At 50.6% G+C, this 26920-nt stretch overlaps 3 protein-coding genes across 6 annotated transcripts in view; 2 read left to right on the forward strand and 1 right to left on the reverse strand.

Annotated features, from left to right (window-relative positions):
* The window catches only part of LOC122682159 (ankyrin repeat domain-containing protein 26-like), a 208672-nt gene extending 204543 nt beyond the window's left edge, over nucleotides 1–4129 (reverse strand). Inside the window, exon 1 of the mRNA XM_043884974.1 lies at nucleotides 3469–4129. Coding sequence (XP_043740909.1) covers nucleotides 3469–3807 — 339 coding nt within the window. The 5' untranslated portion in view covers nucleotides 3808–4129. The remainder of the gene's footprint in view (nucleotides 1–3468) is intronic.
* Nucleotides 1–26920, forward strand: part of LOC122682172 (ninein-like protein) — a 336725-nt gene that overhangs the window by 294844 nt on the left and 14961 nt on the right. For all 4 annotated transcript variants that reach the window (XR_006337246.1, XM_043885011.1, XM_043885012.1 and 1 more), the window contains exon 3: nucleotides 24124–24264. Coding sequence is in view for 3 of the 4 variants with exons in the window: in XM_043885011.1 (XP_043740946.1) it covers nucleotides 24140–24264 (125 nt within the window). In the remaining variant the exon portion in view is untranslated. The remainder of the gene's footprint in view (nucleotides 1–24123; nucleotides 24265–26920) is intronic.
* Nucleotides 8564–22637, forward strand: LOC122681798 (ninein-like protein). The gene is made up of 6 exons (XM_043884241.1): nucleotides 8564–9056; nucleotides 14108–14204; nucleotides 19002–19174; nucleotides 19670–19736; nucleotides 19989–20121; nucleotides 22319–22637. The coding sequence occupies exons 1-6, from the start codon at nucleotides 8853–8855 to the stop codon at nucleotides 22635–22637; spliced, it is 993 nt and encodes a 330-aa protein (XP_043740176.1). The 5' UTR covers nucleotides 8564–8852.

Raw genomic sequence — 26920 nt, forward strand, 5'->3', positions numbered from 1 at the left:
GGAAGGATAAAAACATGAGAATTATAAAATTCATAAATGCTACACAATGTCTGTGAACAAGCAACACCTACACCTGAAACACTGTAAATAAACTATATTTCAATTAAAAATTTTATGGAAAAAAAAAAAACACCCAATAATGCTGTAACAATGACAACCAAAAGAAAAAAAAAAAAATCTCGAAACAAAACAACGATAAGCAACCCATTTACTGTTAGAGCCAAAATAAAAGCATTAGCAAAAAAAAAATGCTTTAGCACTACGGGTATAACTACAAAATTACACTATTTAATGCAGCTTCAATGTAAGAAATGATTTCTAATGAAAAATGAAAGCTTGCCTTCTACCGACTCTTTCATCAACTGGTTAAAAAGATATCATGGAAAAGTCTGCTTTACTAGAATTCAATTCAATATTCCTTCTCCCACAAATATTATTTTAAGGGACAGCTGAAACTCTTGCACGATTAGATCAGCAGGTATACAAAAGACAAGTATGAAATAAACTTGTAAAGATACAACCGAGTTTCCAGATCTAAATTTTTATTTATTTTTTTAAGATTTAAACTGTTAAAATTCACACTGGGAATTGCATCATTTTGTGCTCCCACCACCAGCTGCAAGCCCCTGGGAACTCAAGATAGTTTTCCTAAAGACTCAAATGGTTATCAGTTCTGCAGATACAGAGGGCATCAGTCCAATCTGCCAAACACAGCACCTAACCATGAGGGATTCTGGAATGAAAAAGGCAGAGTCCTTGCTCTCAACCAGCTACCATCTGCCACGGAGGCATGATTCTCGAAAGCATGTGTGGGTCCAGGGTGTGAGGGGTGGATCAGATCAAGACCAATTCTTAGTCTAACCCAGCTCAGCTGTCCCAGTGGCCAGCCCCCAAAGGCAGCCAGGACTGCAGGAAAAGGTGCACCGACGCCCTCTAAGACCCAGAAAAGCCAGTGATTTTACACTTGTAAGTTCACCCCTGATTCCCCTCCTCCTCCCTGCCACTTCCCAAAGTGGGAAACCAACACTTCAAGTCTGAGCCAAACAGACAGTTTGACTCACAGACTGAAAAGCCAGCACCTGTGGGCAGTGTCTGCGCCTTTGCGCTCCTTTCTCCCCGTGTGATCTAGTCTTCCCACCCTAGTGGGGACTTATTGGAAAGCCTCCACCCCTCTCAAACATCTGGCTTAGAATTCCACATTCAAAAACTAAGATCATGGTATCTGGTCCTATCGCTTCATGGCAAATAGATGGGGAAAAAATGAAAACAGTGGCAGAATTTATTTTCTTGGGCTCCTAAATCATTGCAGATGGTGACAGCAGCGATGAAATTTAAAGACCCTGGCTCCTTGGAAGAAAAGCTATGACAAGCCTAGAGAGGGCTTTAAAAAGCAGAGATACCACTTTGCAGACAAAAGTCCCTATAATCAAAGCTATGGTTTCTCCAGGAGTCATGTACGGATATGAGAGTTGGACCATAAAGAAGGCTGAGCACCGAAGAATTGATGCTTTTGAACTGTAGAGTTAGAGAAGTCGCTGGAGAGTCCCTTGGACAGCAAGGAAATCAATCCAGTCAATCCTAAAGGAAAGCAACCCTGAATATTCCTTGGAAGGACCGATGCTGATGCTGAAGCTCCAATACTTTGGCCACCTGATGTAAAGACCTGACTCACTGGAAAAGACCCTGATGCTGGGAAAGATTCAGGATATGACCAAGGAGAAGGGGGCTACAGAGGGTGAGATGGTTGGATGACATCACTGACCCAATGGACATGAATTTGAGCAAACTCAGAGGGACAGGGAAGAACAGGGAAGCCTAGTGTCGTGCCTCAATACATGCGGCCATAAAGACTGGGGCATGACTTAGGGACTGAACAATAACCCCTCTGAGTTCTAGGGCTCCAGGGAACCTCCCACTGTGGTCTCCTAACTTTTTAGATAAGGTAACTGCCTGAAGTTGCAAGAATAACAGACTGCAACCGAAGAAAACTGTTCAAGTTGGGGCTCTGCTTCCAACAGCTGCAAGTTCAGACAAGCCCTTTAACTTGATGCGTAATTCCAGTGGCTCAGCTTCCCCATCTGTTAAATGGCCCAAGGGTCAGACTAAGTGCTCTTGGATGTTCAAAACAAGACTCACCCTACCCAAAGGCTCTTCCTGCTGACTGCCAGATGTTTCCTCTGCTACCTGAGAAAAGCCTCCAGAGACGCGGTCCCTCCCCTCCCCTGCTACTCCTCTCACCTCCACCCCTGTCCTTGTACCTACTGTAAGGTACAGTTCCGGCGAGGCAGAAAAGGAAAGACGACCTCAACAGAAGTAGGTTACCTTTATTCAGGCAAGGAGGGGCGACAGTCGGCCTAACGACCAGGCTGAGCGCCGAAAGGGATCAAGGAGGCTTCATACTTATAGGGAGGTTTGTGGAAGCGATAAGGGAAACGTCAATCAGGCGGGATATTTTGAGTATTCTTTTGTTAAGATGACACTTGTAGTTGGGCAGGGGGTGATAAGTCTTCTGGGCGGGTGTAGGGGGTGGTAGGTTTCCGGACAGGGGGTGATAAGTCCCAGATAGATGCAGCTGGCCTGGAGCATCAGGATGGAACTAAAGTTATGCTTTGTTTTCTCCGAAGTTAGATGATTGAGCAAGGGGCCTTTGAGACTGTTGTTCTCTTTTCTAGGCCCAAAAGACTCCTTCACCTACAAGACCTGTCGTCTCAGGACACGGTGTTCAGCGACCCCCGACCGGGCTGCTGACCACATCCATCTCTCCTGCTGTCTATTCTAACCCACCAAGAACCAGCCTTTCTTCTATCCAATCCATTCCCCAAAGTGCTACGTGGTGGTTTAGTCCCTAAATCGTGTCCCACTCTAGCAAGCCCATGGACTGTAGAGCACCAGGCACCTCTGTCCATGGGATTCTCCAGGCAGGAATACTGGAGTGCTTTGCCATTTCCTTTTCCAGAGGAGCTTCCCAACCCAAGAATCGAACCCGGGTCTCCTGCACTGCAGGCAGATTCTTTACCCACTGAGCTATGAGGGAAGCCCCATCATCAGTGGGGAAGCACCTTAATTAGTGAAGCGAAAGTCGCTCACTCTGACTCTTTGCAAAGTCTGACTCTTTGGGACAGTCCATGCCAGAAGAGTGGAGTGAGTAGCCTTTCCCTTCTCCAGGGGATCTTCCCAACCCCGGGATTGAATCCAGGTCTCCCACATTGCAGGCAGATTCTTGACCAGATGAGCCATGAGAGCTGCGACAGCTATCTAGACACAGAGTAATCCCATGGCTTCTCTGAAATGCCTTGTGTAAGAGCGAACCTCAGGCTCCAGAGCCCCCTTGCTGCCCGCCCTTCCCAGGCGGGGAGGGGAGGGTGTTTGCATGGTCTGCTCCCCGGTGGGGCTACCCTCACAGCAGCCCTCAGGGCTCGGCCCTAACTCCGAGCTACCCTGTCCCCACCTCCCCAGTGTAACTCTCACCTGAGCTCCAGGATCCCATCTCCTGGTCTCTCCGCGCGTCACCGGGGCGAGACGCCCACCGGAGCCGGCGCGCACAGAGGCTTCGAGGACGGCGGGCCGCTGGGGGCGCAGAGGCAGCGGCGGCGACGCCCGCGCGCGCGGGAAGCTGCCGAAACCGACCTGCCCACAGCCACGGAGTGGAGCCACAGGCACACCCGCCATCCCGCTCGCGGCTGCGCAGCCCCAGAGCAGCGGCCCGGGAGGCGCCCGCTCGCCTCTGCCCTCACGGCGCCCCGCCTCAGGCAGCCTTCCCTCGGCCGCGCGGGGCGGCTCCAGGGCCGGCTCCATGGCCGGCTCCATGGCCTTCTCGCAGACCCTGGCGCAGGCGCCAGGCGGGGAACTTAGGCTGGGCCTCTGAGAGCTCGGCGGCGCGCGGGGGGCGTCTGAGCGGCGAGCACGCTCGCCGATCCTGGGGGCGGGGGTTGTCTGGGCGGCAAGCGGGGAGTGCGCCTGCGCGGGGGGCGTGCGGCCGGGGAGCGCGTGCTGGCGTCGGGGGTCGTGAGAGCGGAGAGCGCTGCCAGGCGCACTGCGGCGAGGGCGGCGTGTGAGCGGCGAGCCGGGCCGGCGGGGAGCGGCCGGAGGGGCGCGTGTGAGCGGGAGCCGGGCAGGCGGGGAGCGGGAAGAGGGGTGCGTGTGAGCAGGGAGCGTGAGCCGGCTGCGTGTGAGCAGCGAGCACCGGCCGGCGCCTGGGGGCGGGGGTTGTGTGGGCGGCGAGCCTGACGTGCGCCTGCGCGTGGGGCGTTCGGCCGGGGAGCACGTGCCGGCGTTGGCGGTCGTGAGAGCGGGGAGCGCGGCCTGGCGCACTGGGGCGAGGGGGGCGTGTGAGCGGCGAGCCGGGCTGGTGGGGAGCGGGGAACGGGAGCCGGCAGCGTGTGAGCTGCGAGCCGGGCCGGCGTGGGGCGGGGAGAGGGGTGCGTGTGAGTGGGGAGCGTGAGCCGGCAGCGTGTGAGCTGCGAGCCGGGCCGGCGTGGGGCGGGGAGAGGGGCGCGTGTGAGCAGGGAGCGTGAGCCGGCAGCGTGTGAGCGGCCAGCCGGGCCGGCGGGGAGTGGGGTGCGTGTGAGCGGCCAGCCGGGCCGGCGCGGAGCGGGGAGAGAGGTGCGTGTGAGTGGGGAGCGTGAGCCGGCAGCGCGTGAGCAACGAACCGGGCCGGCGAGGGTCGGGGAGAGGGGTGCGTGTGAGCGGGGAGCTGAGCCGGCAGCGTCTGAGCGGCGAGCCGTGCCGGCGGGGAGCCTCCGGAGGGGTGCGTGTGAGCGGGAAGCGTGAGCCGGCAGCGTGTGAGCAGCGAACCGGGCCGGCGAGGGGCGGGGAGAGGGGTGCGTGTGAGCGGGGAGCGTGAGCCGGCAGCGTGTGAGCGACGAGCCGGGCCGGCGGGGAGCGGGGAGAGGGGCGCGTGTGAGCGGGGAGCGTGAGCCGGCAGCGTGAGCCCGGGACCTGGGTCGGCGGGGAGAGGGGCGCGTGTGAGCGGGGAGCGTGAGCTGGCAGCGTGTGAGCGGCGAACCGGGCCGGCGCGTGGCGGGAGGCCCGGGGAGGGGGGCGGGGGGGCGTGTGAGCCGGATAAGGGGCTCTGTCAGTGGGACACGCGGGCCGGCGCCTCGGGGCGTTGTGAGCCAGGCCTGCAGCGAAGGGGGTGTGTGAGCCGGAAATGGGGCCCTGGGAGGCGGGAGAGCAGGCGGTCACCATCTGGCCTGAGGAGCACGCAGCTGGCGGTCGATCCCGGGCCCCCTCCGCGTGGGTCCGGCAGGGCGCCCAGAGAATGCCCGGGGGCTCCGGCGGTGGGCTTGGCCGGTGCGTGCGTCCTGCCGCCACCGGGCTGCTTATTGTTTTTAATTTGAAGACAGTGACAATATCCTGATTTTGCTACCCTACACTTTGGGTTCTGAAGTGAGTTTTATCTAAAAATTGCTGCATAATGCCAGGTCAGTCTATAGCCAAATGTTTGTGTCTCTTCCTTCCGTTCTTCTCGGGAGAAGAAGTTTAGAGAGTAGAGTTGGTTTACAATGTTGTGTTAGTGTCAGGGGTGCAGCAAAGTGAATCACTTATGTGTATATATGTATATCCGCTCTTTATAAAAACACTTTTCCCGTATGGGCTGTTACAGAGTGTTGAGTTCCCTGTGCTATAGAGTTGGTCCTCCTTAGTTATCTATTTTAGAAACAATAGTGTGTAGTGTGGCGTGTGTGAGTCCCAGTCTCCCAACAAGTGTATGTTTCTTTGGTACCTGTGCCTGTGTAAAAGTGCTAGAGAGGATCAGAGAGAAACAGGCTGAATTGTGGTGTCTTACCCCTTGGGCCTTGAAAAGATAGTTCTTGAAACTTGAAAGTATTACTGTGTTTGGATTGTCAAGTTGATCTGCAGGGAACATTTCAAGAGACAGGAAAGCATGGGCCGGGGGTAGTGATAAATATATGGGCTTATGACAACAGCAGTTTGCTTTAGTAATGTTTTAATATGGTCTTCCCTGATCGCCTAGTTGGTAAAGAATCCGCCTGCAATGCAGGAGACTACTATAACCACTAGAACATTGAGTCCACATTAATTTTATAATTCAGATTTAATTCATGTCGCCTTGACGATGATTATTTTCAAGTTCCAATTTTCTTATGTTCACATTTAAAATCGCCGTCTGAATTCCTGACTCAAAACTGAATGGAGCAAATATTCAGGTTATAATCCTTAACAAAACTATCTTTTTAAATTTGACTTAGATACAAGCAGCATCTGAGGAAATTTGCAGCAGTTCCAAGAGGAGCATATTGCTTCCATAAGACGTCAGATGGAACTCAGAATTAAAGACTTGGGATCTGAACTCTCCAAGAGGAAAACTTTTGAAGATTCTAATAAAGCAGAGTTGGAAAAATATAAGCAACACTACCTAGAGAAACTAAAAGAAAGTCCTTGGAAAAGAAACTAGACAAGTAAGTCAAAACCCAGAATCACAGAAAATATATTCAGTCCATTAATTTGTGTCTGAAGCCTAATTTTTATAGAGCAAGGTTCCTGAGATTAGTAGGAAGTGAAAGCTAACTAGATAATCACTGCTAGAGGGCACCCTAAGAAAAATGAGTAATAAGATATCCTGGTAAGTTTTCCTACACTAAGTAAAAGCATGCTTGTGAAATTGGGAAACATTCACCCAGGGGTGAAAGGCAGGGTAATTCACAGAGTGGCTGACGCTGGCATGGTGACCTGACTGAGGGGGTGTATGGAGGCTGGAAAGGCAGATCCCACCTGCAGTGCCGAGTCCAGGCTTCCCCGCCTCTGAAAGCAGAGCACTCCTAGGACGCCTTTCATAAGCCCAGAGAGCATACAGCAAAGGAGCAGAGACCTGAGGACACGTTCTGCTAGTCGATGCCCAAAATAAGCATACACAAGGGAAGCACAGGTGCTCCCAGAGAGGGTTCAGGGCTGTGGGACTTGATGCTGAGATGTGGGGTGTGGCTTCCGGGGAAGGAGCTCAGTGGGGCCAGTCTCCCTGCATGGGGAGCGCCATGCCTCTCCCTCTAAAAGGTACACTGAACGCTGTTTAGAGTTTTGGCATTTTAAATGAGACCAAAATTTGTCTTTGGATCTTTATTTATTTATTTATTTATTTATTTATTTTGGACCATCAAAAAGAGGTGCTGACATAGGCCCTTCGTAGAAGTGCAGTAAAGTAAGGTGAACTTTGGAAAAGCAGGGGATACTTTTCATTATTCCTGGGGCTGTTTTAGCTCTCTTCAGTCTCACCCACTGACTTTCTCATCCTTCACTTGGGATTGTGGCTTGAGGTGATTCCTTAGAGCCAAATGCTTAATTTCTCCGAGGTCATGAGTGACACGTATGTACAAGGGTGGTGAGAGGAAGCACTTGAACGTGGCTTTGTGGGAGGTCTGTTTGTTCATCCCTGAACTGTTTCCTGGGGGCAGGCATGTCCCAGAGGCAGCAGGTGTCACTGTGAGCCCACCTCCCTTTCTGATGCCCATTCTGTCCTCTCGCAGCTGTGACTTGTTACCTGAGGAGCCCAGACACACGTGAGCTTCTTTAGAACAAGGTCACATCTGTCACTGTTTCCAGCAGGTCTGCTCTCTGCTTTCAGTGTTCACACAGTGTAATGGGAATTCCATTTATGTGCAGCAACTTACAAAATGCAAGTCACAGAGGGAAACATGAATGAAATCCGTGCTTTCCATCTTCCCCAGGACTAATGAGCGCCTGGCAGAGATCAGCACCAAACTTGAGGTGGAGAAACAGCAGAAGAGATCTTTACTCAGCACTCCTAGCAGCACGCTAGTCCTGGAGCCCTCTTCTGTTGGAAATTTCAATCCTACTTCAGGGTTCAATGCAAATCTTTCAGGAGCAATTGTAGAGTTTTCTACCTCAATTCCACACGGTTCAAATGACAGCGTGGAGACTTACTTGACCGAGGTTAGTTCTTTTTTTTTCACTGGGTTTCAGATTTCTGATATAAATGATCCTTATTTTTAATTTGGTGAACTTCTGAGGTGTTTTTTTGAGTTATGCACTGTAAAGCTATAATCAACTGTGATAATCAAGGAGACATTTAATGATTTTTTTGTGGTAGATCTCTCGTTTTTAAGAGATACTTCTTAAATTCTTAAATTTCTTGAAAAGCTGCATTGAAATTCTACTTTAGAAATGAAATCTTATTGTCTAGTAACCGAAAGTGTACTTTCACATGTTTGATTTACTTTCTAATTGATTTCACTTTGGCAGTGGTTCACAATCATTTCCAGGCTCTGCTGCTCCCACCACAGTTTTTCTACCCCTAAGTGGAAATGACTGGCATCTAAACACTAACCACATATGGGTGTTTTTTATTGGAAGGAATCCTAGATAAATTGTTTTTATGAATTAAACAAACTTGTGATACATAATCAAAAGATTAATTTCTGGTTTTAGGTTAACATTTTTTGTTTTTTTCTTGTACAAGCGTACAACTTTAATTGCTATTTTACTTACAGAATTTTGGTTTCAATTTCTAAAACATATCTTGCTGAGCAGTTGTAGAATGTTTCTAAGTTTGTAGTTTAAAACTCGGAAATGAAGTTCAGTTTTGTCTCTGTCTTGACATCACCTGGATGAATGATGACTGAGATAGCAATGAAGGGGAGTCTTTAAATTGCAACTAGTTTTCATTGTGAAATCATTGTGATTAAAATGTCCATTTCAGTCAGTGCACAGGGGTTTATGGTTTTTGATGGTGTTTCCATGATGGTGATGCAGAGAAAAGCAGCCCTTGTTAAAGGCAGTCTCAACCTGTTTTCCCATTTGGCTTCTTGCCATCACAGAAGAGCAATCTAAGGTTTCTTCGACAGCACTGGAGCTACGTTGCGTCCTTGAGAGCTATGAACCTGGAGGACGTGCTCTCGCTGCGCAATCACAGCGGGCCTCCAAGCACTTCATCCCAAGTCAGAGACCTGCCCCCGCTGAGGCCTAAGAGGAGGAAGGAAAGGCTTGACCCCTGTCCCAGGGGCGGGCTGCCTACCACAGACCCAAGGTCACGGTGCTGTGCGCACATACATCTTTTCAAAGAAGAGATTGGGAACCAGGCAAGCACTTCTTAGTTCCTTCTCCCAAACTCACCCGTTGGGTAAATCTGGCTTCTTATGAGGAGGGTAGGAGTATAAGTGCTCCCCTTGAAACTTCAGGCTGAGGAAATGAAGTTCAACTGCAACTTCTGACCGGATTTAGATGATAGTTGAGATTACACTCACGCTTTTTGTGTATACCAACTAATGATGAGAGCCTGGATAGAAGTATGCTAAACAGTAAAGAGAGATCTGTTGTGTGTTTTAAATTTTGTCCTCAATAACCCAAAATGTGGATAATTCATTACTGAGTCATTTTAGCAAGCCAGGTTCTATCTAGAGGAAGTGAACATCCTTTTAAGGTTGAATCTCTTCACTTTTGTCCTGGTTGATTCAACTTAAGATTCTCTCCTTCAAGTTCCCTGTCGTCTGTTTAAAAAATATGTATGTTTTCTAAATTAACTATATCGACTGCGACAGATAGGAATTTGATATTGATTTATTCTTGTTCATGCATTTAAAACATATAATTTACTTTGAATGTCATGTCACACAAGTATTATTGACCTGTATAACGAGGTTTTACATGGTCATTTTGTCTATATTATAGCTTAAAATCTATGAGTTTTTTTCTTAATCTGAATAAGTAGCTGTCCTAGGACTCTGGACTCAGTCAGAAGGACATGGCCTTTGTTACTTCTTTTGTAGAATTAGGAATTTTGACTAAATCCATGACTCTCATACCTTACAAAAAGATTCTTTTTTTTCCCAAAGAAAGGAACCTTTCTTTTAAAAAAGAAAACTCCTGCAGGGAACCGTGTTACATAAAACGTAGACAAGCATAGTGCCTTGTAGCTGAAGAGCAACCAGAGGCCCTGCAGCTGTGACTTCTCTGTTCCCCAACCCTGCAGTGACCCCTGTGGGACCTTCCCCATCTATGGGACATAGTTCAGAAACACACTTAGGAGAGAATCCCTCTGGCTAAACATCTTCAGAATCGAAACTTGCTGGGACACTGTTTCTTGTTTGTAAATTTTGTCACCTTTCTGTCTTTTCCTTAAATGGAAAAGTTTGAAGAAAATCAGAGATGTGTTGTTCTCCTTCTTAACATTCGACTTCAGACTTCTTCCTCCATTTGAACATGATTTGAACGTGGCAGGCGGATTCTTAACCACTAGACACCAGGGAGGTGCACACGTTCATTTAAAACAGTGCCTGAGAACTCCCTGGTGGGCCAGTTATTAGGGATCTGGGCTTTCACTGCCAGGGGCCCTGTTCAGTCCCTCGTTTGGAAATTAAGATCCCACAGTCTGGGAAAAAACAAACAAAAAAACCAACCGGAAACAAAAAAGCAGTGCCTATAGTTGTGTTGGTCATCTTACCTTAGAAGGAAGAGTATTTCCCCCCACAGAATTCAATAAAAGTGGTCTCATTTTGAATGAGAAAAAAAAATCTAGCCTAGAAAGATTCCTGAGTTGGTTCTTGGGCAGAAACAAATGAAGAGCAACCTGAAACCCCTCCCTGGTGGCCCCCGGGGAGCTTCTAGGTGCGTCTGACTCCTGTTAGTTCCCCCAGAGCCTGTGTGGCCGGTGCTGCCAGCAGAGCTGCTCCTGGGGCGAGGAGGGCTCTGCCTCTCACACCCACCCCGCGGGCTTGGTCACTTTCCCTCTACTGCTCTTTCTTTATGGACTTCAGACTCGGGTGTGGCAACTCCCCTGGTGGTCCAGTGGTTAAGACACCATGCTCCCACTGCAGGGGGAACTTGTTCCATCCCTGGCTGGTGAACTAAGATGCCAATGCCATGCGTGGTCGGCTAGAAAAAAAAAAAATCGGGTGTGATTTTTTTCGCTCATGTCCTAGCCCCTCTTGATATCACCTAGAATTGTATTTGAGAGCTAGGTGAGTAAAAGGCACATTTGTGAAAATTAACACTGGTTAAAACAGCATAAACAGGTTATCTGGTTTCCTTGATGTGTTTTATCCCGGCCCTCTGTCCTTTTGTGAGCTGTGATGGGAGAGGACACAAACACAGTCAAATGGTATCAGATAAAACAGCAGCACACTCAGCCATCAGATTCCCTCCTGTTTTGTTTTGCTGTTGTTTTTTTTGTCGGTAACACTACACAGCCTGTGGGATCTTAGTTCCCAACCAGGGATTGAAGCTGGGCTCTTGGCTGTGAGAGTGCAGAGGCCTAGCCACTGAGCCACCAGAGAATCCCCAAATCCCCACGTGTTTGATGGGTCAGAGGGAAGCTGATAAGTATTATCAGAGACGCAAAGGAAATCTGAGACTGGATCAAACAAAATGGCATTTCATTCTGCTCCCACGTAGTCAAGGTTTATGTTGTTGTTGTTTTTTAATATTTACTTATTTAGCTTCAGCAGCCTTCCCTGCAACATGCGGGATCTTTAATTGGGGCATTCGATCTCTTAGCTGCGGCATGTGAGATCTCGTTCCGTGACCAGCAGTGGAGCTGGGTCCCCTGCATTGGGAACTTGGAGTCTTAGCCACTGGACTACCAGGGAAGTCCCTCAACAAGTATTTTTGAGCACTTATTATGTGCTAGACAATATGTAGCAGCTCAGAAGGTAAAATGAAAGTAATACAATATCTCTGTGAAATGAAAGCTATGCAAGAATATTCTTTCTAGTATTGATCCACATGGCAAAAGTCTTGACGCAGCCTTTTCAATTTAAGATTAGTTAAGGTCCATATAGTCAAAGCAGTGGTTTTTCCAGCAGTCATGTAAGGATGTGAGAGTTGAATCATAAAGAGGGCTAAGTGCCAAAGAATTGACGGTTTTGAATTGTGGTGCTGAAGAAGATTTTTGAATCAAAAGGAGATCAAACCAGCCAATCCTAAAGGAAATTAACCTGGAATAGTCACTGGAAGGACTGATGCTGAAGCTGAAGCTCCAATACTCTGGCCACTGATGGGAAGAGCCAACTCATTGGAAAAGACTCTGATGCTGGGAAAGATTCAGGGTAGGGAGGAGAAGGGGACAACAGAGAATGAGGTGGTTGGATGGCATCAGCGATATGAGATGAACTTTGGAAAACTGGGAGATGGTGAGGGACAGGGGAGGCCTGGTGTGTTGCAGTCCATGGGGTCGCAAAAAGTTGGACATGGCTTGTGACTGAACAACAATAAATTAATAGATCCACCAGATGAAATTGATGCATCATCGTAAAAAAGAAGTTTCAGACATTGTTATACTAGCAGTTTAGCAAATTCACACCCACCTTCCAGTGAGGGCTACTAGAATGGTCAGTCCATACAGCACAAGGAACACTCGCCACAAATAAACAAAGCCTGCAGCAACGAAGACCCAACACAGCCAAAAATAAATAAATAGATTTTTTTTTTTTTGAAGAAAAAAGGTGAAAGTATGTCTCCTTGAGAAGGTGAATTCTGCTCAGTTTTGAAGGATATAGAGACCAACACATCCAGTAGACCTTTGTTGAGTATTTACAGTGTGTCAGCCATGAGACCACATGCTAGTTGGGGAGCCAGAAGATAAACACACATATAAGTAGTCCACCTTCAGGTCTGATAGTGTATAACCCAGGCAGAGACGTTCCACAGCCAACAGCTGCATTTAGTGTTAAGAGGCAGCAGTAGAAATGTGCTCAATCAAGTTCTGTGCCAGGTGTGGGAAGCATGCTTGGAACTAGAGCCCCAGGCCTGCTTCTCTAGCACATACCGGTGACATTTTGACCTACAAGTATCTCCTGCGTTGATTTCTTTCTGTGTGACGTCAGGTGAAGCACAGGCAGAGAAAAGAGTTGGGAAGTGTGCAGCTCAGTGAACATCCCTGGGCCCCCAGCATCCTGCATCCCTCCTCAGGTGCCACTGGGGTCCCTCTGGCTCCGACAGTTCCCACTGTCTTGATGAGAACAGCAGAGATTTGTTTGCCTGTTTCTGAACTTCATACAGGTGGACATATATACAGCACATGCTCAGTGCATACTCTGGTTCTGTTATTCAGTATCATGTCTGCAGTCTGTATTCAGAGAGTGCAGGTCGGCGTGCATTTATTGTCTCTGTTAGTGTTTTTTGTTTCCCCTGTTGTCGTCTTTCATTGTCTGACTGAGTCACAGTTTATTTACCCATTTTCTTTAAGTACATCTGGATCATTTCTAATATTCTTTTAATAAATTATGTTTTTGCTGAAAAAAGAAAGTGAAATGAAAACATTTCAGACAATCACACTCAAGGAGCTTAGCACCAGCATACTTAAGCAAAACGTAAGTCTCAAAGATCTATTTCAGATAGATGGAAAACTATCCCAGGCAGAAGGTCGGAAATGAAGGAAGAAATGAAAAACAAAGTGGCAAATATTTGAATAATTCTAAATGAACCTTGGCTATATATAAAACAAAAATATCTGGTACAGAGTTAATATAAATGATAACACAGACACAGATTATCAGACGTGCTTTGTGTAGTCCCTGAAGAGGGTAAAGCTTTTAAGCTCCATAAGAAAGCTAGTCTCTAGGGTAAAAAGCATTAGTGAACTGAAGTGGGTCAGCATTGTATAGTGACAAAAGATTCAATTTGCCAAGAGGATATAAATGTATATTCTGTGACCCAGCAATCCCATTCTTAGGTGCGTATACTCCAGAGAAACTCTTAGGACATATGTTTGAGTGTTCAGAGCTTTTTTTTCCCCCCAGTGTAGGGGCGGGGTATTTAATTAGGAAAGGAACCTTGGTGGAGGACTAGCCTAGGTGCTGGCATGTTCTCTTTCTTGGTGGGTAGTGAAGGCATGGATATTTCTTCATGTGCTAATGTTTGTGGTCATCAGACGCCTCTTTTTTGCACTGTTTTCTAACTATCTTATCTAATTTCCTTTTATGGTGTTGTTGATAGTGTTTTTTGGTGAAGGGCTTATGATTCACTCTTAATTGGTTAAAAGGTTTTTAAAACCTTAAGTAAATATTTGAAAAAATAAATGTCCTCAGTGCTGAAGGCAACATAAGAATCTTCCATCTGAGAAAACCCCAAAGGCCAGTGTGTTATGTATGTGGCCTGTTGAAAGCAGTTTTGACCGCTTTTCTCAAATTCACAGGTTAACTTCGAGGAATTTAAGGACGGTTTCATGGCTGTGTTGTCATCACAGGCTGGTCTTGCCTCCTCAGATGAAGACAGTGGGCCTTTGGAGTCAGGTAAGAGGCCTTTCTGGTCTTTTTTACATCTCTTTCCGTGATTCTGTGACTTCTGGAATATGATGATGTACCTGAACAATGCAGCAGGTCTATGTTCCCCAGCTGCATGGACTGGGACCATGGACTGCAGCACTTGGCTTTTTTTCTTCTTTGGCTTCCTTATTTGTGAAATGATTCTGCAAGGGGAAGACTCTTGTGTTTTCGTCTGCACTGCACAAAATCCTGTGAATACCCTGGCACTCTGGTCACCAGATCTGTGTAGTTTCCCCCGCACCAGGCCATTTTGCAACACCAGCTGGGTGTCCTACAGTTCAACTCCATTCTGACACCGTCCCCCTGGACACAGCTTCAGACCCCACAGGCTAAGACAGCAATGCCTTCAGACAGCAATCTCAAGTCCAGCTTGTCTCCTTTGCTTCTGACCCACTGCTAAAGATCAGAGGCGCCCACGGCCTCCTCAGGTTCAATTAATTTGCTAGAGCAGCTCAAGGAAACCCATTACTGGATCAGCAGTTTATTGCAAAGGATGTAACTCAGGGTGAGAGGTGCATGGGCTGTGGGAAGAGGCTCAGAGCCCTCACACCCTCTCTGGGCCTCAGTCTTCCCTGGTCTCCCCATGTTCACCAACCCAGAAGATCTCTGAATGCTGTCCTTTTGGGGTTTATGGAGGTTTCGTTACACAGTCATGACTGATCCAGTGATGGGGCATCAGTGATTGAATTCAACATCCAGCCTCTGAGCTCTCTAGAAGTCAGGGGTAGGGCTGAAAGTTCCAACCTCTAATCACATCCTTGGTTTCCCTGGCAACCAGCCCATCTCAAGGTGTAGTTCTCAAAGTCACCTGATCAGCATAAACTTGGGTGTGGTTGCTGTTATCACTTAGGAAATTGGAGGGTTTTAGAAGCTGTGCAAGAGATGGGAGGAAGACCAAATTCATGTTTATTCCAAGTCACAGTCTCAGGAAGGTCAAGTAATATCTAGTGTGGTCCTTACATTGTAGGGTATAGACAAGATAAAGTGGGTGTGGAGAGGTGGAAGAATTTGATCATCCAAAGCGCAGTGCAGGTGTAAGGTGCTGGCCAGGCTGGGAGGCTGGTGGAGCAAGCAGGATGCCACCAGCTGAGGCAGCCCTCCGCCTGTCTTCTGTCTCAGACAATAGTGCTCTGTGCTCCTCCAACTTCTTAGACCCTGGTTTCCGGTGGGACCCGTAAAACAAAGGTAATATTTCAAAATAAGTGAAGAGGGGCTTTGATTCTTGTCAGGAGGTGGAGGTAGAATTCTGGAGAGAGGCCCGCCTGGAGTTGTGGCCTGTGGGTCCACTGGGAAGGTGATGGCGGACGTGCTCCTTAGAAGATGGGCCAACTCCTAGGCTGGCAGCGCCTGCCGTGCTCTGGCCGGATGACCCGTCGAGGCTGCATGTGAGGAGTGCTGGGAGGGAGAGTGCAGTGGCCAGCGGGTCCGTTCCTCCTCCACGGTCCGTTCCTCCCCCACAGTGCCGGGGTTCAATGCATCTGCCCCACACAGGGCCCTGGTCGGCTCCCAGACCCCGGGAGGGGCCTTGGTCAGGAGCAGGTGCATGACTGGGGCAGCGGGTGCCATTGGGAGGTTTGGGGCTCTGTACCTTTCATGTAGATTCCAGTGAGCCCCCCAGCGCCCCCCACCCCTGAAATTCTGTGGCTGATCGTTCCCATTACTCAGGTGAGGTTTTCTAGTCTGGAGCTAGGCCCTTGGGGAAGCATTTGTGGCCTCCCCTGGGGCTGAAATCGGTTGGTGTCCCACAGCCTGCTGCTGGAGCCACGTAGGAGCTCTGACCTGGGGGAGAGGAGGCTGATGGGGCAGGAGTCTGATAAGGGGGCGGAGTCAGAACGGGGGTGGAGTCTGATAAGGGGGCGGAGTCTGCCCGGGGGAGGAGTCTGACAGGGTAGAGGAGCCTGACCGGGGAGGAGCCTGATACAGTGGTGGAGTCTGCCCTGGGGGAGGAGCCTGACGGGGGAGTTGTCTGATAAGGGGTTGGGCGTGACAGAGTGGGGGGGCGCAGAGGGAGTCTGACTTGGGGAGTAGACTAACCAGTGGTAGGAGCCAGCTTGTCAGCGGCCGCCCTGGCACCTGAAGGGTCTGGTCATTGGTTGCTTTGTCTCAGGTTTCTCTTCCCTGAAGTGGGAAGAAGGCCACTTGCCTTTCCCGACTTGGGGTGTGATCGTGTGACCCTGGACATGAAGGTGCCTGAGAAAGGCCACGCCCGTGTCATCGCTCCCTTGTCTGTGCTGGAACTCCTGTGAGTCCTCCACTTGTGTCCTCTTCGTGACTGGTGCTTTTCTCTGCCAACCCCCGTTTTGTTTTGTGTTGTTTTTCTCTTCTTTCAATTTTCAGAACTTTCCTCAATTACCCAGTCAGTGGGTGGGTCAGTCATAGGCCTGCCTGAGGTGGCTCGGCCAGAGCTGGTGCACAGGGGCATCCCCTGTTGTGAGAGCCCAGTGAGCCCTGCCCCGGCCCTCCGGGGGTGTGTGCTTCCCATGCGGGCCACCCTCGCGGTCTCCCCCATGGACTTCATCCCTGCTTCCCCGGCCAATCCACAGCATCCCTCTCTCCGACTTTCTAATCTGCCTGCTGGTCCTTCCCAGCGACTCATGCCACGATTGGAAACATGTGCTTTGATGCTCCAGGAATGTGCGTGGCACCCTGGGGCCAAATGGCTGGGGTTTTGAAGAACATTCTGCTTCTCAGTCATTCTGCTCCTTCAGTGAAGGCCATCACAGAACACGTAACCAAAAAAGTCTTTTTTTAATTTTTGCTTGTTTAATCTTTTGGCCATGCCTCTCAGCATGCTGAGAGCATTCTGGTCCTATGAATAAATATGCACACACAGGAGGCACAAGGCTCGGTTGACCTTGTGGTCTGCCGGCCGTCTGGGCAGCGGGTGGGGACTGGCCGTGACCCCCAGAGCTTCCCACTGAGAGGCCACAGCTCTGTGCTCTGTGGGTGGTGAGATGCTGCCCCCTCCTGGCCTGATTTGCTGCTTGGACAAGTTCCTGGGGACCCATTTCCCCCTAGTGGAGGGAGGAGGTGACACTTTCAGAGAACATCTATGAACCTGTCCTTATGTGTGTGATTTCTGGGCGTCTCTTTGCTCTGAGGAAAGTGCTGAGCAGCGGAAACGATGAAGAAAGGGGTACCATATCAAGGGCAGGTGGGCCTCCAGACGCACACCAGGGGTTCTCAGGAGGGGAGAGGCAGGAGCCCATTGAGGCCAAGGGCGCAGACGTGGTGCTGGGTCACGACCTCCAGTGAGCAGTGAGTTACTGAGCCCCAGGCGGGGGTCCACATGCTTTCAGGCCAACCTGGTTTCCCGAGTGTGTCCCCGCTGCCCACTCCCACCTGACATGGCCTTTCTCTTCCCGCTGTTCCCCGCTCAGAAAGCAGCCACAGCCTGTGTGTAGACAGAAACCAGAGCAGGTGCGGAGCCTGCATGCAGGCCCCTGCTCCCTGCATGGGGTGCTCAAGCCTTCCGTTTGCTCCCTGTCAGTGGGACCACCCCCTGTTCTCCAGCAGCCCCAGGAGTTCCGACATGGGGAGAGTGTACAGGACCGGACCCTGCCCATGATAACCTCACAGAGTCCGGGAACATGGTCATCCTGCCCTAGATGTCCTCTGTCACATGGAACTCAGCATCTTCCCCCCAAGACTCCTTCCTTGTCCTCAGTTTCTGTGCGTCGTTGGCATCACTGTTTCTCCTGGAGGCCCGGTTGGACCCAGCCTCCTCCTCTGATGCTCCCAAGGTCAGAGGCTGCAGGCCAGTTTCGGGTGAGGCGGAGAGAGAAGAGGTGGTAGTTAGTCCCTGGGAACATGACCCACCGGTGTGAAACGGTCTGTTTCCCTGTCCTGGCCTTGCTTCCTGGGACCCTTTGCCTTTCTCTCCAGCTGGCCCCTTCTGGGTGCTTCCCTTCGAACCCGCGTTCTCTCCTGGTCACAGCCCAGGCCGCACCCCCACTCCCCAGTCTCTCTGGCCACTCAGATTCCTGCAGAGGCAGTGTCATTTCTTCTCTGCTTGCGGAGTCCCCATTGCTCCGCAGATGTGGGCAGGTAAGGAGGGAAGAAGGAAGTTCAGGGGTGTATTAGGGCTTGAGGGAGCCTCATGAATCCCTAGCCGAAGTCCACACCTGCCTCTGCACCCGAATTGCGACCCATTCGGAGTCTGAGCCTTCGTGACTGTGCTGAGTTCCTTGCCTCTGTGTCCTGTCCAGGTGGGGTCCTGTAGTGGGGTGGGGTCAAGTGGGTGGGAAATGACCTTCTGGTCACTAGAGCACTTGGATTATTGTAAGGTTATTTCTTTGTGTAAAAAGTGCTCGGGTCTGGTACACTGGGAAGACCTAAGAGGATATGGACGGAGAGGGAGGTGGAAGCGGGGATCGGGATGGGGAATACATGTAAATCCATGGCTGAATCATGTCAATGTATGACAAATACCACTACAATGCTGTAAAGTAATTAGCCTCCAACTAATAAAAATAAATGAAAGAAATAAAGAGCTAGATTTTTAAATTAGTTTTCTATCACATAGAAAAGCATATTTTGCTTGGAAACACTGAAGCAACACCGAGCGTTTAGTATGGAAAGTCCTGTCTCCTAGCCTGGCTGTCTCAGCCCCAGGCCCACGTTGGCCCTTCCGCGTGTTCTTCTGGCGTTTTCTCTGTCTGTCCCCAAGAGCCACATGGCACCTCCGAATCTGCATCTTCGTAAGCACAAGTGGGCCCAGAGTCTGTTTTAAAGAGCCCCACACACCTCCCATTTTCTTTCCAGTTGCCTCCCAGGCTGTGCCCTCAAAGGCCATGAGCAGCTCTAAGTGGTCCGGCTGTCGGAGCCAGCCCGAGCCCTGTGGCGCTGCAGGTGGAGCCCCAGGTTTACCGGAGCAGCCGGTCACACCCAGTGTGAGAAGCCAGCTCTGCTGCTCCGCGTCCCTGGAAAGCGTCGAGGTGGGTGGACCCCCCCGGGCACCTCCCCCAATCACTGCTCACATGACATGACACAGGAGGATGGGAGAGGGCATCTCATCGCTGGAAGAGCAGCTATTTGGGGACCTACATTCGGTTTTTAGGTGTCTCTGGGTCTCCCTGTCTGCAGGGCAGTTCTGGCCACGGAACATCCTCCTTCAGAAACGGGGACCTCGGAGGATCCCCCTTCACCACCACCCTCCCCTGGCCCTGCAGGAGGAGGGAAGGTTATTCGGCTGAGGGCAGAAAAAGCAGGTGTGCCACAACCACGGTCACCCGCGTCCAGCACTTGGACCAAGGCTCACCCTATACAACTTGGCCGGCTCATGATGGATGCCTCCAGGGCCCTCACTGAGACTCCTTGAGCTGTCCACTGCGGGAGCCTTTGGGCCTTCGTGTCAGAAAGGACATCCACGGGGCAGATCCTCCCCCTGCGGGTTAATTGTGGCTGACATCCTTCTCTTTCTGTTTTTCTAGAGTCTCAAGTCTGATGAAGAAGCCGACAGTGCGAAGGAGCCTCAGAATGAATTGTTTGAAGCCCAAGGTAAAGCCTGGCCTTGTGGTGGATGCCCCCTTTGGTCAGTGCTGGGCTGTCAGACAGCAGGCTGCCAGGAAAGGAGAATTTCCTGGGAGGTGCCTAGTGTGGGTGGTCTCTCTGAGATTCCTGAGGTCAGACCCTTGGGCAGGGACTGCTGGCTAAGAGAGCAGCTAGTTGGTTGGCTAGGGTCACAGTGATCCTCGCGACCAGCAGGCATGGGCCAGGGGCCTCCTTCCTAATGTGCCGGGCCTGGGCCAGCAGCCTCCCCCCTCACCAGAGGCCCTGACTGTGCCCCAAGTGGAGGGCGAGACGTGGCTCTGGTCCTGGGAACCTGGCAGAGCTCCCGGAAGGCAGTCACAGGTGTGCTCAGCAACGCTGGGTGCACCGGCACGTGGGTGTGCGGGCTCCTTAAGGACGCCTCTCACCAGAGTGAGTCACAGGGCAGAATGTGCAGGACCACGGCTCCAGCGGGAGGCCAGAACTGACCTGGGGCTTCTCCTGAGTGAGAGGTCTGCACTGGTGCTGAGCACCGTCCAGACTGTGGTCCTCAGGGCCGAGGCTGTTGTTGGCTCAGCGCTGAGCGTGGGGACGTCAGGCGAATGAACCACGTGTCTGTGCTACTGGATGAAGCAGATGGACCTCTCTGTGTCCAAAAATCACTTTCTAAATTAATTGGACTCAGAGTAAATGTAGGGGACAAGAGGAAGGGCTCCGGGGAGGTTATTCACTGAGTGATTTTGGGCCCTCTGCCCAGAAACAGGTTGGGTGCTTCTTTCCTTCCAGGTTAGAACTGACACTCTTGCACAGACACTAACGTCAGACCTTACAGGACTTATTCACCTTCTCTGCCAGCGCTGAGAACACACCCTGGTTTCAGAATTGCTTTTCCCTTTTTTTGGTTCCTGCTTTTATTTATTTAATTTTTAAATTAAAATGTATTTATTTGGCTGTCAGATCTCAGCTGTACCCTGCAGGATCTTCATACATCATTTGGGACCTTTCATCGCAGTGCACAGGTTTCTCTCTAGTTGCAGGGCACAGGCTTAGTTGCTCCACAGCACGTGGAATCTGAATTCCCTGAGCAAGGATCAAACCTTAGTCCCCTGCATTGCAATGTAGATTCTTAACCACGGGACCATCAGAGAAGTCCAAGTTTTTCCATTTTTACCTAGAACGTTCAGATGTTTTAATCTGGAAGGGGTCTTGGAAGTGGCCCTCCCCTTGTGTTTTCCTCAAGCCGATATACAGCGTCATTCATGAGCAAGGAGGCCTAGCATTCCTCAGGAAAGGACTTTCTGATTATTAGTTGGGTTATCACAGTAAATGCCAAAATGACTCCTCCGGCTCCAGACCACTGACTGAGAGCCGGGGTCTGGTTAGGTGCAGCGGATCCTCGTCCTGTGTCGGGCAGGGTGGTGCAGTCTGGGTGTGGAGGGAGCTCTGCTTTGAAGCCTTGCTTATCTAAAGAAAGCTCTTTGTGGGCACCCCAAGGTCTGTCCTCTCCCAAAGGGTGTTTCTGTGGCCAAGCTGCATAAACCTCAGTAAGCCACCTGGCTAACCTAGAAAGGCTATGAAACCTGGCTGTCTGTCACCCAGACTCGCAGCTGAGTCTGCATCTCAAAGACACTTATGGCTCCTGATGTGAGGTGGTATGGAAACAGCTCACCTTGGGGTGTTTTTGCTGGGAAGAAAAAAGAAAGAAAATAGATGACACTCAACCTCCATCCAAACTAGCTTTTGGTGCTAGTTCCAGTTTACAAGAGATGTTAGTGATGGAGGTCCAGGAGGACGGGGACTGAGGGGCGTGTGGGAGGTGACCCAGCAACTCTGCGGGAGTAGCCACACACACTGGGAAGATTCTGCTTTGATTCTGAGTTGAAGAAATCAGCTGTCGGGAGGCTTGGGAGAGAACTGGGACGTGGTTGTTGGGTTGTAGGGCCACGTCACACTGGGGTCAGGAGTGCATTCGAAACACTCAGGGGTGAGAACACGGCAGCTGGGATTTGCCTTCAAATACTTGGGCCAGGGACTTCTGTGGTGATTTATTGTTTAGGACCCTGCACTCCCATTGCAGAGGCCCCGGTTTCCATCCCTGGAGATGGAGAACTGGAGCCCCCATGCTGTACCACCAACCTCAGAGTGGAGGGGGCCGCTGCTCCTCCTTGTTCTGGTCCTAACAGCAAATGTGTGTCCCAGGGCCCTCCCTGGGACGGGAAGCACAGCTTCCTGGCCTCACCTCAGCCTCACCAGTCAGCTTTCCACCTGAGGGATTTTTCTGCCCTTGTCTCCTGCCCTGAATCCTGAGGACATGTGCCCTCCACTCAGGTCCCCCCGCCTCTTCTGAAGCCCATCTTGGATTTCTCTGCACAGACTGGGTTTCCCTCGGCTGGCGTGTGCCTTCCAGGCCCACCTTCTGGGAGGACAGGCGAGAAGCCATTGCTTGTTCAGAGAGAAGTTCCCTCGGGTGGCTCCGCATCTGCGTCCCCCCGCATGGCATCAGGCAGACGGCCCTGAGCCCTGTGCTCCGGTCGTCTCCGTGGAGCCTGCAGTCCCCGAAGGTCCTCCTGGCACCCTGTTCCCTGCTGCAGGAGTCGGGGAGGCCGCGCCCGCCGAGCACAGGTGGTGAGGTCACAGAAGGTGCGTGAAGAGGCCGCGGTCCTCATGGCGCTGATGCCCGCATGCAGGTCCTGGAGGAGAGTGTCGGCCAGACCACCCCGTCGTCCCTCGTGTCCCGAGTGCTCAGGCCCCCGCCTCTTCTGCAGCATGGATGATGGCAGCGGGTCCTCCTTCCCAGAGCAGATCATCTCCTTGTGGGCCCAGGAGGGCGTTCACAATGGCAGGGAGGTCCTGCAGGTGGCGGCCGGTCTTGCAGCTGCCCCAGCAGAGGCGTCTGGGCGGGGGAATTAGAGGGAGATGCTGCCCATGAGGGAGGTTGGACAGAGAACCTCGCAGACACATGCCCCATGGAAAGAAGGCCCATCATCCTCCCTTTTTGCTTTATTTTTTGATATCGATAATGTAGGACATCTTAACTTAGAAACATAATAAGTAAACAGCAGAGAAATCCCGCAACCTGAAACAAATCCCTTAGAGGGTAGGTTTCAGTATCTCAGACTCACCCCACAGTGCGTGTTGGCCTCCGAGCCGATCCTCGGCAGCCTTGGCCTGCTCCCCCAGGAGCTGAGCTTCTGCCAGTAAGAGCCCCGCTGTGGGTGATGGGGCGTGGGGTGTGACTGGCCAGGCTGGCCTCCTTGCCCAGGGCGCAGGCAGCCAGCAGGATGAGAAAGGATGCTTCCATCACGGTCACAAAGCACTACATAGCGATTGGGCCAAGAATGCGTTCCGTTTTAATTGGGTTTGGCTCCAGTTTAGCAGGATATTCAGGCCATCCGTCTACTGAACCGGTTGGCATAGAGATTGTTATTGTGTTTTTATTGATGCTCTGAAGCTACAGAAAAGGTTGGCAGTAATTCCGGTCTCCATCCTCAAGACTTTGCATCTCGTTAGGTACCGACAGATGAAACATCTGATGTCAGGCAACTCTGCAGAGGGGCCCAGAGGAAGACTGCTTTGGGAGGATGAGGAAGGGAGAGAAGCTTGGTGCTTCTCCAGTGGGAGAAACAGGCACCAGGATAGCCGGTGGACTGAGCCTCGGGCAGGGCCTGGGGTGACCGGACAGAGACAGGTGTCGCTTCTGCTCTGGGCAACTCCCTGGCGCTTACTCAGGTGCCAGGTACAGGTGGCAAGGCTGTGACCGGGCAGGATAATGGGTGGCCAGCCTTCTCCCCTTCATGCGTCCAGTCCCAGGTTGGGTGCTGGGGATCCCTGGTTCTGAGGTCTAGCTGCAGGCAAGACGGAGCGAGGATAATTTCCCACCTCTTCTAAGGCCGTCTGGAGAAGTGAACAGTGCCCGCCCCGGGCTCGAACCTCCTGGGTCAGAAACCTGGTAGAAACCCCATTGCAAGCCAGTTGGCTTCTTGCTGTATGTACTTCTGTAAAAGAGACTCAATAACTGCAGAAACCATCCTGGAAGGCGGAGGTTCAGGTTTCCCAGGTGGCCCTAGTGGTAAAGAACCCACTTGCCAATGCAAGAGGCGTGAGAAATGCGAATTCGATCCCTGTGTCAGGAAGATCCTCTGGAGGAGGGCATGACAGCCCACTCTAGTATTCCTGCCTGGAGAATCCAATGGACAGAGGAGCCTGGAGGTCTCAGTCCATAGGATTGCGTAGAATCGGACACGACTGCAGTGACTTGGCACGCACGCACAGGAGGTGGGTGAGAGCCCAGCGCCAGCCACTGCTCAGCACTCTTAGGCCAGCTGAGTTTGTTCCTTCAGACCAGCTCGCTAGACCCAGAGCAGTGTCCCCAGTGATCCCTCCCTCCTTCCTGCAGGAAGCAGGTGGAGCAGATGGCCAGGGAGCGAGATAAGGTGAGACAAGACCTGGAGAAAGCTGAGCAGAGGAACCTGGAGTTTGTGAACGAGTCCGACGACCTCCATTCCGCCCTGGAGCATCTCGCGGAGGAGAAGGTCAGGTAGGTCTTGCCGCGATCCTGGCCCAGGGCGGATGGTGCACACAGGCTGCTGCCAGCTGAGGCCCTGCGGTCTCACCTGAGCCCACAGCAGGAAGCCCGCAGACCAGGCATCACCCATGCAGTGGGCTGAGTGGACTCCCGCAGAGTCAGCCCGGCTGGTGGCGGGCAGCCTGATTGCACACGCCCTTCCTCTGCAGCCAGTGCTGCCCTCCCAACGTGCCCACAAGATAATGGTGACTGATTTCAGGCCATCAGTCGGGGAGCTGAGAATGGATTTGCGTTGGTCTCAGCCTGGTTGACCTGATTTTCCGGACCACCCCGAAGGGACTCGGTGAAGTTCTTTCTGCATCGGAGAACCAGAGACTCGATATCTCCATCCAAAAATCTGGTTGGGGGACACAAGGCCTCGAGGGCCATGTAGGTGTTTGGGTTTTGCTCCATGAGTAACACAGTATCAGCGGTACACTTTTAGAAATAGTGTTTGCCGTTCTGTTAGGTTACTTTAACAGAAAAGTATTAAGGGATACATGTTCATTGTAGAAAACTTAGAAAATACACACACAAGGAAAAATAAAAACAAACATTTCACGTCCACAGATGTTATCACTCCTAACATTTTTCCTGAGTCCCTCGTTTCTTCCTGTCCACGTGGTTGCTTTCAGAGAGGTCTCGTTGCTGTGATGTTGCATATGTTTTCTGAGCACCTGTCATGTGGCTCTGGCATATGTTACTGCAGCTTTCCTCTTTAAAGAGGGAAGTGATATGATCAAGTGTGTAAAACTCGCCCCAAGATCTGCAGGCTGTTAATGTTCATCAAACTGTTTCCCTGAGTGACAGCTACCCTTGCACCCCAAAGCTCTGCGGTGAGTCTGAGGGAGGCCGAGCCAATCATTTCTTGTTTCGGACCACAATCAATTGATTGTGGACCCAGCCAGGCTCTGCGGAAATCAGAGTTTCCACTCATCTTCAGCCTAGATATACTGGCTTTGAGAATCCTGTTAAGCAAATGTTTTAGTGCTGTTGTTGTTCAGTAGGTCATGTCTGAGTCTTTGTGACCCCATGGACTGCAGCACACAAGGCTTCCCTGTTCTCTACCATCTCCTGGAGTTTGGTCAAACTCATGTCCATTGAGTCAGTGATGCCATCCAACCATCTTGTCCTCTGTCATCCCCTTCTCCTCCTGTCTTCCATCTTTCCCAGCATCAGGGTCTTTTCCAGTGAGTTGGCTCTTTGCATCAGGTGGCAAAGTGTTGGAGCTTCAGCTTCAGCATCAGTCCTTGCAATGAATATTCAGGACTGATTTCCTTTCGGATGGACTGGGTGCATCTCCTTGCTGTCCATGGGACTCTCAAGCATCTTCTCCAACAGCAGAGTTCAAAAGCATCAATTCTTCGGCACTCAGCTTTCTTTCTGGTCCAGCTCTCGCATCCTTGCATGACTAGTGGGAAAACCATAGCTTTGACTAGATGGACCTTTGTCAGCAAAGTGATGTCTCTGCTTCTAATATGCTGTCTAGTTTGGTCATAGCTTTTCTTACAAGGATCAAGCATCATTTAATTTCATGGCTGCATTCACCATCTGCAGTGATTTTGGAGCCCAAGAAAATAAAGTCTGTTACTGTTTCCATTTTTGCCCTCTCTGTTTGTCATGAAGTGATGCGACTGGATGCCATTATCTTAGTTTTCTGAATGTTGAGTTTTAAGCCAGCTTTTTCACTGTTCTCTTTCACTTTCATGGAGAGGTTCTTTAGATCCTCTTTGCTTTCTGCCATAAAGGTGGTGTCATCCGCATATCTGAGGTTATTGATATTTCTCCTGGCAGTCTTGCTTCCATCTTGTGCTTCATCCAGCCTGGCATTTCACATGATATACTCTTGATATAAGTTAAAGAAGCAGGGTGACATTATACAGTGTTGACATACTCCTTTCCCAATTGCAAACCAGTCTGTTGTTTCATGTCTAGTTCTCTCTTTTGCTTCTTGAAACCTGCATACAGGTTTCACAGGAGGTAGGTAAGCTGGCTTGGTATTCCCATCTGTCTAAGAACTTTGCACAGTTTGTTGTGGTCTCCACAGTCAGAGGGTTTAGTATAGTCAATGAAGCAGAAGTATATGTTGTTTGTGGAATTCTCTAGCTTTTTCTATGACCCAGTGGATGTTGGCAATTTGATCTCTGGTTCCTCTACCTTTTCTAAATCCAGCTTGTACATCTGGAAGTTCTCGGTTGGCATACTGTTGAAGCCTAGCTTGAATGATATTGAGCATTACTTTGCTAGCATGTGAAATGATTGCAGTTTTGTGGTAGTTGGAACATTCGTTGGGATTGAAACACAGGGAAATAAAATCTGTCAGTATTTCCACTTTTTCTCCTTCCATTTGCCGTGAAGTGATGGGACTCGATGCTGTGATCTTAGTTTTTTGAACGTTGAGTTTGAAGCCAACTTTTCACTCTCCTCCTTGACCATCATCAAGAGGCTCTTTAGTTCCCCTTTGCTTTCTACCGTTAGAGTGGTAACATCTGTATATCTGAGGTTGCTGGTATATCTCCCGGCATTTTGGATGAAATACTCTACGTATAAGTTAGATATGCAAGGTGACAATATACAGCCTCGATGTACTCCTTTCCCAGTTTTGAACTAGTCTGTTGTTCCGTATCCA

The sequence above is a fragment of the Cervus elaphus genome, chromosome 23, assembly GCF_910594005.1.
Source record: "Cervus elaphus chromosome 23, mCerEla1.1, whole genome shotgun sequence".
Lineage (NCBI taxonomy): Eukaryota > Metazoa > Chordata > Mammalia > Artiodactyla > Cervidae > Cervus > Cervus elaphus.